This window comes from Sorex fumeus, unplaced genomic scaffold (assembly GCF_029834395.1).
Source record: "Sorex fumeus unplaced genomic scaffold, SorFum_2.1 ptg000003l, whole genome shotgun sequence".
In the NCBI taxonomy this organism is placed as follows: domain Eukaryota; kingdom Metazoa; phylum Chordata; class Mammalia; order Eulipotyphla; family Soricidae; genus Sorex; species Sorex fumeus.
Window position 1 is genome coordinate 22,081,196 of NW_026606060.1, and position 16,658 is coordinate 22,097,853.

Consider the following 16,658-nt stretch of genomic DNA (forward strand, 5'->3'; position numbering starts at 1 on the left):
CAAATTCAGATTGGCTGCACTGAAGGCAGGCCATCTACTTTCTCACTCTTATCAGGTTGCCAGAGCTGGGACCCCACTAAATAACCTAGTGTCTCTCCTTTGAAACTAGTAAAACCAGTATTCTTGACTTAGTTGGTTCTAAGCTCCACTGACAGCACTGTGAAACTATATCCACACAACTTGCTGCATGCTAGCAACCAAACCCTGTCTGGTTTTCCCTGCTCTCTTGGCAACATGATGTCTTTCTTTTTGGTTACCTTTCCCCAGACTCAGAATAGAAGCAATTATGGGACTTAAAAGAACTTGTTTTGGTTTTGCTTATAAAGTATATAACCTTAGAACAAAATACTGAGATTACCAAACTGTAAGTTGAAATGTTTCCTTACTATTTTTAGACAGTAAGAACACTTAAAATTGATGTTTTATTCAAAACTGGATGTTGGGACAGTTACATATAAAGACTAATCATTCTTATCAGACACTGGATTTTCTATACAATTACAACAGTCATATTTCAAAAAATCATTTAAATAACCTAAAGAATTATTCATGCAATCATGCTTTGGCAAAAGCTGACTAGAGCAGATTAAATGTCAGGTATACAAAGATATATTCATTTTCTAGTATGAAAAATTCATAAACACATATAGAATAATTTATTACAACTCAAAAAAAGTCACATAGAAATACAAAACTCAGAAAAGTTGATCAGAGTATTCTCAAATATTGGGCAACCAATGCCTTGTTATTTTAAAATCCTTTACAAAAGGAGTTATTTTAGTAAGTTCCTGTTCAGAGTTTGGATTTTCTTTTATTTTTTTTTCTTCTTTTTCTTTTCATCTGCTTCCATTTTAAGCTTAACTTCTTCAGCTGAGAGAGCTCCCAGTTTCTTATTCTTTGCTTTTTTAACCTTTTCTTTAAGAGCAGCCACATCAATTTTAGTTTCGACAGAAGCTAAATAAAAAACACAATACATGGAACTCATTAGGTTCTGCCAAATGAAACAGTTACTTATGATAAAATATCCATTTAATACAATAATATCAGGGTACTGGTGTAAGTGAAATAACATGATATAATACACAAAGCACTCCCTAGAGAAAAGTTAGAAACTTCTTCATATTCAGAACAAATCAGGAAGAAGTACTGCAGATCCCCCAATATTGCCAATTTGCTTGAATGTACTTGTACTTTTATTCACTTCATACCAGTCAGGAATGTACTTTCCTTATTAATATTATAATAAAATTAAGTAGAATGAAACAAAGTGATCTGAAGACCTGTTTCTCTCATAACTTCTCTTTAAATAATTTCACTTAAAATGGGAGTTTCGAAGAACATATCAATAGGTTAGGTGAGAACTTAAATGAACTTCCATTAAATATCAATGTCACGATTAGTCACGATCCTCCCGTTGTTCATCGATTTGCTCGAGCGGGCCCAGTAACGTCTCCATCATGAGACTTGTTGTTACTGTGTTTGGCATATCGAATACGTCACGGGGAGCTTGCCAGGCTCTGCTGTGTGGGCGAGATACTCTCGGTAGCTTGCCGGGCTCTCTGAGAGGGGCGGAGGAATCGAACTCAGGTTGGCCATGTTGGCCACTTGTAAGGCAAACGCCCTATATCAATGTATTTTATCATGTATTTAATTAATTTTTTTTTTTTGCTTTTTTGGGTCACACCCTGCCATGCACAAGGGTTGCTCCTGGCTCTGCACTCAGGAATGACTCCTGGCAGTGCTCAGGGGACCATATGGAATGCTGGGAATCAAACCCAGGTTGACCGCATGCAAGGAAAACGCCCTACCCGCTGTGCTATCGTTCCAGTCCTAGCTTAAGTAGATTTAAAGTCTCCACTATAGTGGAAAAACATTTTAAACCATTAACTGAAACTAAACTAGATATTGAATATCTCAATGGTACTTAACAAATTGTATAGAAAAGATATCATGCATTCACCATTGTTTATATATTTCTTGGTTTTGGGAATATGCCCAGCAATGATGAGGGATTACCCCTGGCTATACAATCAAGAATTACTCCTGATGTACATTTATACAATGGAGTACTATGTAGCTCTTAGAAAAGATGAAGTCATGAAATTTACATACAAGTGGTACTACATGGAAAGTATCATGTTAAGCTAAATGAGTCAGAAAGAATGGGATAGACACAGGTAGATTGCATTCATCTGGGGAACACAAAGTAACAAAATGGGAGACTAACACCCAGGAGTGGCCAAGATTAGTACCAGGAATTTTGCTCCATGACTTGGAGGCCAGCCACACATGCTAGGGGAAAAGGCAGCTCAGATAGAGAAGGGAGCACCAAATAAAGGATGTTGGGAGGATCCTCCCAGGATGGGAGAAGCATGCTGAAAGTAGACTAGAGACCAAACATGATTGCCACTCAATACCTCTCTTGCAAACCACAGAACCCAAAAGGAGAGAGAGAGAACAAAAGGGAATGCCCTGCCACAGAGGCAGGGTGGGATGGGGGGATGGGGTGTGGGAGCGATGCTGGGACCCGTGATGGTGGAGGATGGGTGCTGGTGGAGGGATGGGTACTTGATCATTGTATAACTGAAACCCAAGCACAAAAATTTGTATGTCTATAACTGTACCTCATGGTGTTTCAATAATTAAATTAATTAATTTTTTTAAAAAAAGAATTACTCCTAGAGGTGCTCAGGACCATATGAGATGTTGGGAATCAAATCCCAGCTCGCCATGTGCAAGGTAAGTTTCCTACCCACTGTATTATGGCTCTGACCCCAGCTTTTAACATTTTAAACTTTTATATAATCTATGGGCTGGAGTGATAGCACAGCGGGTAGGGCGTTTGCCTTGCATGCAGCCAACAGGCTGACCCGAATTCGATTTCTCCACCCTCTGGGAGAGCCCGGCAAGCTACCGAGAGTATCTCGCATGCACGGCAGAGCCTGGCAAGCTACCCATGACGTATTCGATATGCCAAACACAGTAACAACAAAGTCTCACAATGCAGATGTTACTGGGCCCGCTCAAGACAATCGATGAACAATGGGAGGGCAGTGACATATAATCTATGACCGACAGAAAGGATTTTAGTATTTGGGGAATGGACCATACCCAGCTGTGCTCTGGGATTACTCCTGGTGGTGCCTGGTGACCACATGCAGTCTTAGGGACCAAAGTGGGGTCATCTGTGTGCATGGCAAGCACCTTAACTCCTTGCACCATCTTTCTACTGACCCAGGAATTTAGTATTCTAAAGCTCCTAATACTAATCCAATATAAAATACCTAAAAGGCACCAAAGCAGCACTTTGTATCGCCTTTATGTTACATACAGTGCAGTTGGTGACCTCCCCTCCCCTAACTTTGCCACTAGGTACTTTTAAGAGTTACTGGAGAAAGAGTATTGGCTTTATGGAAAAGAAAACGCAAAAAAAGGAGAGAGTGGATCAAAATGAGCTATAAAAAGAAAGGAAGAAAGGGTAGAAAAGTGTTTTCTCAAAGTGTCTTTTTAGTGCTTGTAAGACAGATTTTTTCTGTTATTTCATTAGTGTCCTTCAGCCCAAATGAGAATCCCATGTTAATAATACAGGAATCTTGGGGGCTAGAGTGATAGTACAGCAGGTTAGGGTGCTTGCTTTATAATCAGCCAACCGAGGTTCAAACCCCAGCATCCCATATGGTTCCTTGAGCACCAGTAGGAGTAATTCCTGAGCTAGGAATAAGTCCTGACCAGGTATGACCTCCCCACAAAACAAACAAACAAAAAGAACCAAATGTTAAGCCATAGATCACTTAAGAAAATCAAAGCACAAGTCCTAAAAAAACATTTTTGCTGGGGGCTTGGAGATGCAGCAGCAACTCCCAAGCAGTGCTCACAGGTCCAAGGGCACCACTGGAGACTCTCTGCCAATGGGCTGAGAATATGATGCAACACCAGGTGGGTGTTGGGGACTTCCAGGACACACACAGTGGTGCTTGGGAGACCCTGCAGTGCCAAGAATTGGACCTGGGTAGAACACTTGCTAGGTATGCGCCATAGACGCTGTACTGTCTCCCGGCCCCTGACAAGCTCTTTTTAAGAATGTGTTCGAGAACCAGAATCTCACTGCTTAGTTATTCAATTTCGATAAGATTCACCACTCAGATTTATACCTTTCACAACAATCTTTCTAAAGAATGCTCAGTGGTCTCATGATACGATTTATTCTTCAAAACCTACGAGAAAGTGTGCTACTCATATACTACAAAACTAAGTTATTTCAGCTGAGCCTTGTTTTGAGAATTAGTAATTAGTAAAATGTTGAACTGACGGAATAATTATTTCTTAACGTAACATTAAAAAGAGATTCAGATAAGTTCACTATGGATTTACTTCTTAGTAGACATTTATGTCATACCAAAAGCTGATAAACAGGCATTACCTTGCTTAGGCTTCACAACTGGCTTCTCTTTAGGTGGAATAAAAGCTTTGTTTCTCTCTTCTTGTCTCTTAGTGAGGGCTTCTGCTTGTTTAGCCTGTATTATTAATAAAAATTTTTAAAAACACAATTCATAAGGGCTCAAGTTTCTATCAATTTTTCTATTAAAAATTTTGTAAAATAGTCCTACCTTTATTGCTTCCATTTTCTGCCGTTTCTTTTGACTTGCCTTCAAAAAGTATTCACCACTAGCCAATTCTTTATCAATCTGTTGAAATAAGAATTTGCAATTACATCAGAAATAATGAAGGCAAGAAGTTATTACCTAAGAAAGTTATAACATTGTTGAGGTAAGAACAACTGGTGTCAAAATCCACAATTAATTTTAAAGCTAGTGACAATGAAGGAACTATATCTAAGCTGACAACAGCATGAAGCAAGGAGGTGATAAGCTCAGCGTCCTTAACACTGTTTCGGGTGGCGTGAAAGGCCTATGATGCAGAAAGTGTGTGAGGGAGCTGGAAAGATAGCTTTGGGAAAACTTAAAGAAACCTGAATGTCAGGAAAATGAGAAGGAGAATGATTTAGAAAATGACTGAACATTTCTGCCAAGATGAAGGTCTCAAAGCACAATAATTTATAAGAACAGAAAAACAGGGAAAAAAGATAAAAGCCTGTTATAAAGACAACAGGATGCAGTGTGTCATTAAAAAAAGACTTGGTCAATATTTGGTGACTATATACTAATTAGAAAAATAGTCGACATACATAACTGATCTCATTCTTACTGAAGTGATATTATCATAAGCCAACGTTCTGAATTCATTTGTGTTTTTGGATGACACCTGGTGATGCCCAGGGATTACTTCTGGCTCTGTACTTAGAAATTACTCCTGGCAGTGCACAGGGACCATATGGGATGCCAGGAATCGACCCCGGCTGTCAGCTGCGAGCAAGGCAAGCATGCTACCAACTGTACTATCTTCCAGCTCCTGTTCTGAATTTTTTTTTTTTTTTATGGTGAAAGAAAATCTGTATTTAGGATTAGCCAGCTGGATTGCTTAGATGATCCCAATTTTGTTGGCAATATCAAGGTATAATAGTCAGGAGCCAGCCCAACATATGCCTTTTTCTCTCTGTCAGGCCTAATCAGGATGTTGGCTTTGGCCACAGCTATGTCATAGAGTGTCTTCACGGCCTGTTTAATCTGGTGCTTGTTGGCTCTGCCATCCACAGTGAGCACAAGTGTGCTATTATCTTCTATCTTCATGGCTGACTCAGTGCCCAGAGGGACCTTGATGATGGCATAATGGCCAAGTTTGTTTTCTCCTGGGGGTACTCTTCAGAGGGTATTTTGGCTGCCTTCTGAGTTGCAAAGTTTTGTGTCTTTGGAGGTGGGTAAAGTGCGGATCTTTTGCTTTTTGTGGCTGTGAACTCCTTTCAGTACTGCCTTCTTGGCCTTCAAAACCTTGGCTTTGCCTTCAACTTGGGGGGGGGGGAGGTTCAGGGGGCTTCCTTCTTGGCCTCCAGAACCATCTTTGTAAAAAGCTGTTTTGAATTATTTAGAGTTGCAGGTCTTTGCAGTTAGTAATGCGTTTGACCTTCATTAACAATTCTTTAACAGGCAGTAAAATAATCCCCATTTTATGTATAAGGAAGCTAAAGCACAGATTAAATAAATTATCTAGACACATGGCAAATGGCAAAATAAGTCAACATAGGTATCCCTGTTTCAAGAAACTTAAATTCCTAGTGGGTAAAGATAAGTATTAACTACTAGTTCCAGGACAGGACCAGAGTATTAAAGCACCTGCTATGTTCTATTCACTGGCCTGCTCAACTTCCTTCAGCCATCAGTTTCCTTCTAGCCTCGCTGACTTCCCTTTCTCATGACCTCATGATCCAGCACTGTGAGTTTTTCGACTAGATAATTTAAGTTTCATTTTATCCCCCTGACCTTTCACCAAACCTTCTGCGAGACACTCACTGAGATGGATGGGTTTATAGGCTGAACGCAAAGAACTGGTTAAAAAGATCTTAAAACACAGCAGACAGGGAAGAACGAACATAGAAGGAAAAAATGAGGAAAGATGAGGAGGAACATGAAAGATTTCTCACCTGAAAGTCTCAAGTAATTCAAGTAAAATAAAATGCAGGATTACCTCTTGGGTGTGGAAGGATGATGAGAAAATTAAAATGACATGCTGAACTGACAGACAACATTGAGGACTTATCCCATTTACAGTGGCTATAATCCAAAGAGATGATTTGTGCCAGCTACATTTGGCTCAAATTTTGAAATCAAGTTTTTAAAATTAAGGTATGTCTGAAATCAAGTTTCAGAACTAAGCCACATTTGGGGTAGGAGGTGGAGAACAGGAGAAAAATAGAATGATTTTGGAAAATAAATGAAGCAGTATTACAGTAAGAGTATTAGAATTTTAAGATTTCAAAAGTAGAATAGTCATATGCACCAGCTCACAGGAATTATGCTATATCAGTAGAGAATTCAATTAAATTCTTTACCCACGGAACATTTACAGTGACTCCATGGACACAACTGTCAGGAACCATCTTCACATGGTTTGAACTCAGTGAAGTAGTCCCAGGCTCAATTTACAAAGTAAGTTTAACTTAAAAAGTTTCTTAGGGGTCAGCACTATAGTTCAGTGGGTAGGGTGCTTGGACGTAGTCAACCTGGGCTCAATCCTTGGCACTACATAAGGTCCCCCAAAACAAACAATTTTGGGGATTGAAATGGATTTGAAGATACTCAGAATTTAATACTAACCTGACTTTCTGGCTGTGGTGGTGGGAATGGTGTATACTCTTTTTTAACAGTTTTCTTCTTTGGCTCCTTCCGTTTATTCACATTTTTGTGCTTGAACTGCGGCAAAAATCTTTCCCAACTTTGTGATCTTAATTCAGAGTCCTTCGCTAACTCTCGTTTAATCATTAACGTCTGTAATCACAGCAATATATGAACAAAGTAAAAGACTTTTATTTCACAAGTCTAGATTTATCAGTCTTCTTGCAAACTAATACAATTAAAATTAGTTCCTTCTCTCAATAGGACTAAACCTATTTCCTAAAGAAAAAAAAAAACCCACAATCTCAAAATAGATATTTAACCAAGTTTCAGGTGTCCATGAGAAATTTAGTTAAGAAATGAGGAGCTGTGGACCCAGAGAGATAATACAGCAAGAAGAGAGCTTGCCTTGCATGTGACAGGTTCAATTCCTGGTACCCCATGTGGTTCCCAGAGAACTACTACCTATTTCTTTTCTGGAACACCTAGATACTGCTTAGGCAATCAAAAAATTAAATAACGACATAATGTTTATAACTAATACCTGATAAAAAATTACTTGGAGTAATTCCTGAGTGCAGAGTCAGAAGTAACCCCTGAGCACTACACGGTGTGTCCCTGCCCTCATCCCCCAAAAAAGAAACGAGGACTTGTCCAGAGATAAAAGTGACTAATCTCCTAAACCAGTATTTCATTAAAACCTTAAATTAAAATTCAATTTATCAGAAAGGGAGAATCCTTAAATAGTTATGTTCCCTGTAACCTCAATAGCAACTGTGATATAAAGAAGAAAAAAAAAAACGTAAGTTTTCTGATGATCAAACCAATATTCTCACCTTTCCCCTATTTGAACTTTATGGATTAGCTATGAGAAGCATGATCAGATAGCTTTAATGTCCCAATAAAACTCAAAAATCATTCTTTCACCTCAACAGAACAGTGCTCTCCAAACTTTACTTAAGCAAACTTAAATTGCTTATTCAATAATTATCCACTGCTCATTAAACTACCGTAGAATTTGAAATATCCCTAAGTTTCTTTAACAGAAAAAGACAGAGTTCTAAAACGTCGCATCTTTAGAGCTGGATTGATAATCTACAACAAATTCTATGCAATGCATTTTCTTTGCTTTAGATTATTTAAATTATGCTATAATTTTCCCTTCAGTGGTTTTCAAACAGTTCTCAAAACTTAAAAGCTTCCAAGGGAGAGGTAGAGTTGAAGGGGCTGAACTCTACCTCTAATTTGCCCAAAATAACTTTTACTTGTTTTATATATTAGGCTTTCATAAAAGGATTTGATTTTAAGACAAGTTTCTGCAGTACAAAAACTGGCACAGATATAGTAGTACACAATTAACACTCACTTTAATGTTATAAATTGGATGAATATTCTTCATAGTATCTAGGACCACTTTTCGAACCTGAATTTGCAAAGAAAAATGAAATCAGTCACATACAGGTTTTAATGAACTAGACAGCAGAGGATTACAGGCAGTGGCAACCGAATCAATAGAACAGCTCCTTCAATTATTCAGAGTAGCATCCAGAGTTTTCCTAAGAATCGATCTCCCATAGACTCATTACGTTTCTTAAGTTTACTGTACTTAAATAGTATTACAAAGAACCAATATAACACACTAACACTGTTCAACGTTGGGGGGGGGGCAAAATTTAGTTAGAAAAGTAGGCTCAAATAATGAACCTACCAATTCAAATGGGAAAGTCACTTCAATTTTCTGTTCAATCTTTTTCCTTTGTAATAGGGAAATAAAACTATTTCAAGAAATTACTACAAAACTGAACAAATTGGGAAAAATATATATTCAAAATTTTTTGCTCGAGCGGGCCCAGTAACGTCTCCATTGGAGATTTTGTTGTTACTGTGTTTGGCATATCGAATATATCACGGGTGGCTTGCCAGGCTCTGCCGTGCGAGCATATTTAATTTTGAACTCTGAGAAAAAGGTAGATAGTTTTTAGAAAGAAAGTCTACAACAGAATTACTCTTCTACTGAAAAGGAAGCAAGACTTCACAGTCAATCTGACAACCAACAACACAGTTAACAGGAACAGTTTCCACTCCCCTTGCCTCCTCCAATCCCTTCCTCTCCTCTCCCTTTTCTGAACCACATAGGTACTGCTTAGGTGGTCAAAAAATTAAATAACTACATAATGTTTATAACCAGTCTGCTTATCTGATAAAAATTAGCTCTTACCTCTTTTAAGCCACTAAAAGGTCCAATGGCTGAAACTGTGTTTCCCTGAACCATAATGTAACAGTTCGTTAAAAGTTCCAAGGCCTAGATCCAAAAAATATGTTGAAATTCAATTTACTGAAAAACCAGTGATGGAGGAAAACTTTCAGAAAGTTTTCTACCAGTGAAAAAGTACCTTCAGTGTAGATCCTTTGGGACCAATAAGCCTTTGTCTTCTTTTCACAAATCTTTCTTTATTTCGTACTAAGGATCCTATTTTAATGATGTCACACGCAACATCATCCTGCAGAATTCGCACTGCCTTTTGGGAAAGTAAAGAAAATTTTCACAAATATTACTCCCACCCCATTCCCCAAGTATAGGCTAAGACTATTTAAAAACAGAAATGAAAACTCCATGGAAAAAAGGGGGCAGAGATGAAAAAACCACAGGCTAACACTAATACTGATGTAAATAAAGCAAAATTTCTGTAATTCTGAGCTTGCCTGTTCAAATGAAACGCTTCTTGCTAAGAGTTTTATCAGGTCCCTGGCCCGAATGATGATATACGGATCAAAAGTCTTCTTTGTTGTACAAACAGTCATGCTGCCCTCGATCAAATCAAGTGTTGCATTAACATGCTACAAAAAAGAAAGAGTAAACAATTTTCAAAATGAGAATTCAATAGCAGATATTTAGAGCCTATTCTACCAAAATACTAATTTCTATAGTATTATCTCTCACATTTCATCAACTCCCTCCCTAAAAAAGCTATGTAATTAATACAACACTTGATTGCTTTTATATTCCAACATGAGACATTTATATTGCTTTAAGACAGTTTTATTTACATAGGGAAGTTAGGTCAACTTCAAAAAACATTTGGGAATTATACATTCAATGATAATCTGATTCAGTGAGAGCAGACTTTCCCCTGGAAACAAATTTCCTTCTATTTGGCTTATATTAAGCACAAAGTGAAAACAAATTATTTGAAGTTCAGAAAAAGTTGTAAGATGATAATTATGCTTTAATTTCTCAGTAGAATGACCCGGATTTCAATATAGTCAGTAAAAATGTTATTTTCTGACTTGGAAATATAATATAAAGAGTATCTCAGTATATTGAGTAACAAACAATTTAATATAAGGTTGGGTCTCTACAGTTTACGAGACTTGAATCCAATCTTAAATAACCACAAAATCCTAGACAACCACAAAATAGTTTGTAGTAAACTGAATTAATCTCATTTACAATGGGCAATTTCATTTACAGCACAGTCCCAGAACACACACACACACACACACACACACACACACACACACACGCACACACGCTTTATAAAAGTTATTCTTCCCATGTCTTATATATTGAATTTTTTAAGGCTTCTTTATACTAAACTAATTTCTGAATAGGGTTCATCCCATAATTTGCAAAACAAAAACACATTGCTCTAGCAAGAAGCAGCAGCAGCAAACAAGAGAAAGTTGGGCACATTTACTTCTATCTTTTAAAATAAGAAATTAAGAAATTAGTCAAAAAGATTCCTCAGGAAAAACTGCACAGGAACATGACAACTACCAGCAGAGTGGCATTTGGGAATCCGGATTCACCCTTACATTTCAAATACAGTTTTTCAAAAACATTCTACTACAAAATTAAAAACAAATTTTGAAATAAGAATAAAGCTACCCAGCCTGTTTAAATACCAAAGACAACCAGATACTAGTATCTTAAAATAAATTCATTTGCACACATCAACCTATCTGAAAGAAAACTATTCACAAGAGCAAAAGCTCAAAGAAATACACGAATTATGCATACATGTTCATTCAAAGCCTTCTGTACCAATGGCCAGCACTCTTTCAAGTAAGCCTCTCTGTATTTGGGGAATAAAGTTGCAAAACTGCTCTCTTCCAACAGCCCTCTGGGATTGTCATCTTTGGAAAATGCTGGTTCCTTCCAACCATCAGGTACAGTAAGTAGTTCTGATTCATCTGCAGAGGGGAAAAACATACACAGCAAATTTTAACTGCCATTTTTTGAATATCCACATAAGTACAATTTTTCCTATACTATCTTTACTTTTCCTTTCCCCCTGCATTTAATATCATGAAACAAGTAACATGCGGGTCTGGAGCAATAGTATAGCAGGTAGGATATTCGCCTTGTGTGCAGCCAACCGGAGTTCAATCCTCAGCATCCCATATGGTTGCCCGAGCACTGCCGGGAGCAATTCCTGAGTGCACAGCCAGGAGTAACCCCTGAGCATCGCCGGGTGTGACCCAAAAAGCAAAATAAAAATTTAAAAATAAAATAAAAATACTTAAAAAACAAGGAACATGTTTCTGTCATTATCATCAACACACACATAAAAATTATTTGCCTATATTTCAGCGGCTTCACAAAACAAAATTTCTTGAAGGGAAGGACATCCTTCTTTGGACCCGCAAGGTAGTGGACACTCAAAGCTATATCGTACCACACTATCTTAAGAGTTGCAGATTCAAGTATAATTTCATTTACAAGCTTATTTTAGTAAGAAATCTAAGTGACCTTTGGACTTTCCTATAATACAAAAATTCCATTCCTGTAGCTATATGTGTGTACACAATGTAAAATATTTAAAACTGATACTTTAAGTGATGAATAATTGCTATTTGGTGTTACACTCCAAAAACCGCTCACATTTTCACTATAATGTATACTCTTATGTTAAGTTATGAAAGAATGGAAGAACCAGTGTTTTTATTCCATTTAAATAAAAGACATTCAATCCAAAAAGATGATGTGATTTGCAAGGTTCATCAGTTCAGTCTCTTTTCACCAATACAAAATACCTCCTTCGATCTGCAATCCGTATCATAACCTCTTACTTCATTCATTAAGACTCCTGGTGCTTTTAAGAATTTCTTATCTTTAAGTGAAGTAAATTGTTTTAATTTAAATAGAATTTCTCTAAGCAAAGGAAGGAGGGAAAAAGAGAGAGAGAGATACATGTTCAAGAGAGAACATGGGCTTCTCCAGAGGGGAAAAAGCAAAAAAATTTCTTAAATCCAATAGTTACACCTCATAGAGAACTACTCAAAGATGTGATCCACACCCGGAAGATCAATATAAACTAAGTTTGTTAGAAAAAAATGAGCTCCACTCCAGGCCCACTGAATCTGCATTCCTGGAAGGAAGCCCAGAAATCCATTCCAACATTCTCCTCACAGGAGATTCTTGAGCCCACTTAAGTTTAAAAAGGAGATCCACGTTATCAACCAAGTAAACATGCTTTCTATTTCTTTATATTCACATCCACTTTGCTATGTATTTGGTTCAAACACTGAAAGTTAGCTGGTCTTCATGTACCAATCACTTTCCAATACCTTAAGGAAAAAAACAGTCACTCAAATTCTAAAACAATGATTACTTACAATGAAAGACTGTTACTTCCCTATTTAAATATTCCCAAAGGCTATATATTAAAAACTACAACAACAAATAGCTAGAATCTGGAAAAAATCTGAGTGCCCGAGAACATATGACTGGTTAAAGAAACTTTGGTTCATCTACACAATAGAGTACTATGTAGCTGTTAGAAAAGATGAAAATTCCAAATTACAAAAATTTATATACAATTGGTACTACATGGAAAGCATCATGCTAAGCAAAATGAGTCAGAAAGAGAGGGACAGACATAGAAAGACTGCATTCATCTGGGGAACATAAAGTAACAAAATAGGAGACTAACACCCAAGAATAGCCTAGATAAGTACCAGGAGGTTTACTCCATGGCTTGGACGCCAGCCGCACACGCTAGGGGAAAAGGCAGCTCAGATAGAAAAGGGAGCACCAAATAAAGAGTGTTGGGAGGATCCTCCCAGGATGGGAGATGCATGCTGAGAGTAGACTATGGACCAAACATGACTGTCACTCAATGCCTCTTTTGCAAACCACAGCACCCAAAAGGAGAAAGAGAACAAAAGGAAATGCCCTGCCACAGAGGCAGGGTGGGATGGTGGGGATAAGGGGGTGGGAGGGATATTGGGATCAGTGGTGGTGGAGAATTGGCACTGGTGGAGGGATGGGTACTTGATCATTGCATAACTGAAACCCAAGCACAAAAAATTTGTAAGTCTACACTGTACCACACGGTTTTTCACTAATAAAAACAAAACAAAACAAAACAAAAAACTGGGCTAATGAAAAAAAACAGGAGTTTCACTACAAAGGATGTACAAAATACCCCCAAAAATTCCAAACACATATCTTATCTATCAAAACTCAAAAATCAAGTAATAGCAAATATTACTATGGTTATTAGTCATTAAGAACTCAAGTCACTGCTAACGGCATTATCAATAGGCCCAGTTCCTTTGGAATGATTTAGTATCACCTGCACATTTCCTGCATTTCAAGAACAACCTCACTGGGCTGGAGAAGCCCTTAAATGTGCTACCTGGAGTAAAAAGTTGTTTCCAGCAGCATTGTTTATAACAGTAAATAATGGAAACGGTTCAAATGCCCACCAAGAGTACAATGAAAATAAAATCCATGCATATTCATACTAGAGAATATCAGAGATTAGTGAAAAGAAAAAACTACCTGCATCACCCTCATTGACTCTCAAAAACTAAGGTAGCCTGTTTTGCCTAAAAAGCTTGCCATGTTAAGAAGCTACTGTTCCCTTTCATGTAATACTCAAAAGGAAACCCGATTAAAACATTTTATAGGTAGATGATGAAGATTACGAAAAATATGGCGACAGAGAGATCAATAGGATTTTGAGTTGCTACTTGAGATTCTGGGGCTGGGGATGTGTGTGTGTGTGGGCGGGGGTGGGGGGTTGTGGGGGAGCAATCGGAGATACCCAGAGTTTCCTCTAGGATGTGGTCATACTCAATGCCAGAAAATGGTCTGGGTACACCTTTTCCACGTGTTGGTTTCACAATGGAGGCACACTGCATTCTCTTCTCTGTGCATTACACACTTACAATGCAACATGTTCAATACTGCCTTAATAGCTATAGAGCTTAGGGTCTTTAACCCTTCCAGTAAAACTGACAGGAACTGACTATCTCAAAGATACAACGTTACGGGTGACAGTCCAACGAAAGTTCACTCAAAGCTGTTCCCACCAGAACAGAGAACCGAGGTTGTGGAGGTGGGACATAGGTGGGGTTGGACAGAGGTGGGTGCGGCAGCGCTGTGAGCATAGAAGAATACCAAACCCTGCTGTTACCATCATTCCGCAATACTTTATTTTTAAACGACTGGGTAATCCTACCCTGGGCAATTTCTCTAGGCTTTTTAAAAAAATTATTTATTTATTTAGCTTTTTTCACACCTGGCGATGCACAGGGTTTACTCCTGGCTCTGTACTCAGGAATTACCTCTGGCGTTGCTCAGGGGACCATATGGGATGCTGGGAATAGAACCCGGGCCGGCCGCGTGCATGGCAAACACCCTACTCGCTATGCTATTGCTCCAGCCCCAAAATAATAATCAGCTTTTTTTTTTTCCTTTTTGGGTCCCACCCGGCCATGCACAGGGGTTATTCCTGACTTTGCACTCAGGAATTACTCCTGGCGGTGGTTGGGGGATCGTATGGGATGCTGGAAATCGAACCCAGGTCTGATGCACGCAAGGCAAATGCCCTACCCGCTGTGCTATTGCTCCAGTCTAGGTTGTTTATTATTATTATTATCATTCATACTGAAGAAAATGGATCAAATCAGACTCCACAAGACGGTTTCAGCAGGGCATTCTAAACAGCCGAAGCGCACTGTAGGAGTAACTGCAAGATGACAGCCAAGAACTGGGATGCAACTCCAAAAGCGTCCTGGGTGAGTGACAAGCTGGGGCTAAGGGCGCGCCTGTCATCTCCTCTTCCACACGTCGGCCCCAGTTCCCTTCTCCGCCAGCCTCCAGGGTCCGACACTTGCCCCGACCCTCTCCCCAACCCTCCTTTCGGCCAGTCACTCCCCAGCCTTGCCAGTTCGACCCTGCAAGCTCGCCCGCCATTCCCCGCAATCATTCGCTTCATCATTCCCATAGGGCGAAGTCAGCAGCACCTTCTCCTCGGGATGCTCCAGCACAGGGTCAGATGACTTAGAAAATCGTGGCCGGGAACCGAGTCTGCCGCTCGATCCTGCGAGTCAGCAGCCCCCGCGCCCCCCGATCGTCAGGAACTAACTATTCGGGTCCCCAACAGTCTCCACGCGGCACAGTAAATTCCCACGTACCCAGAGAACATTCGAGACGAGCCTCCCAACCTCGGGCTCCCCATGCTCACACACCCTCACCTCTGTTCTCCTGCTTCGACTTTTGGTTCTTGAAGGCTTTTCTCCCGGGGGCTGCGACCGACCCGTGCTCCGAGGAGGAGGCCATTCTTGCGATTGCTTCCGGGGTCCACCGGAAGTGAGGTGGTGCGTAAACCCTACCGCCTACAACCTCGGTACCCACGAGGAGTTCCGCACATCTGCGCAGGCTCCGCCGGGTCCGAAGCCGAGCTCGCGTATTTGCACCAATCACGGCGCATCTACTACGAGTCCAATGGAGAACCGGGGGACCGGGATGGGGGGGAAACCGGAGGACTTCTTTCCCAGGATGCACTGCAACCAAGTGGTCCAGGTCCATCCTGGGAAATGTAGTTTAGTTCCTTGAGCCCCTTGGAGGCTGGGATCCGGTTTTATTTGTCTCTGTCTTGTGACCTCAGGGTCTAATTCGGAACGCAGGATGGCAGTGTTTGGTTACAGCATGTGACAGAGTAATTTATTTGCTAAATATTTATATGGTGGTCAAATAACTGCTGGACCGGGAATCGTGCAAATATGATTATATGTGGTCCTTGATCACACGGAGTGACAGCGGTACTATCCTTTATCGGGAGACTGCTTTGCCTTGATACTTCGTTTGCAATATTTCTAATACTCGAAACAAAATCAAGATCTAAATATAACTAGGTTGGTAATTTTCAGAAGGCTAATGCCCAAGTCCTTGTTTCCAAGAGTGATGCTGTCAGGTTTTAGGGTAGTAATTCAGCAACACATCAGAATTATCTGAGTAGCTTTAAAGTTCCCCCAAATGACTAACTTCTGACTACCCTCATACTGCATTGTTGACTTCAAGAGATGCAGTTTATCGCTTTTGCAAATACCCACATTTCTATTTTTTGGTTTTGATTTGGTTTTAGGGCCAATACCCTTCGATGCTCAGGGCTTACGCCTGGCTCTGCTCTCAGGAAT

General features: G+C 39.5%; 1 protein-coding gene across 1 annotated transcript; it reads right to left on the bottom strand.

Annotated features, from left to right (window-relative positions):
* Window positions 1-403: 403 nt before the first annotated feature.
* KRR1 (KRR1 small subunit processome component homolog) lies at window positions 404-15,812 on the bottom strand. Its single transcript, XM_056116074.1, has 10 exons — window positions 15,717-15,812; window positions 11,248-11,420; window positions 9,930-10,064; window positions 9,620-9,745; window positions 9,445-9,528; window positions 8,593-8,649; window positions 7,209-7,379; window positions 4,608-4,685; window positions 4,421-4,514; window positions 404-954 (listed from the first exon to the last, which is right to left on the bottom strand). Exons 1-10 carry the CDS (start codon window positions 15,799-15,801, stop codon window positions 812-814), a joined length of 1,146 nt encoding a protein of 381 aa, XP_055972049.1. The 5' UTR covers window positions 15,802-15,812; the 3' UTR covers window positions 404-811.
* Window positions 15,813-16,658: the final 846 nt, after the last annotated feature.

Excerpts from the sequence above, each read along its gene's own strand:
- KRR1 (XM_056116074.1), bottom strand. The coding sequence starts at position 15,801 with ATGGCCTCCTCCTCGGAGCACGGGTCGGTCGCAGCCCCCGGGAGAAAA. Across the intron at positions 11,421-15,716 it reads GTCGAAGCAGGAGAACAGAG|ATGAATCAGAACTACTTACT; the intron begins GTGAGGGTGTGT and ends TCCCCTCTGCAG. Across the intron at positions 9,746-9,929 it reads GAAGCGTTTCATTTGAACAG|GCAGTGCGAATTCTGCAGGA; the intron begins GCAAGCTCAGAA and ends CTTTCCCAAAAG.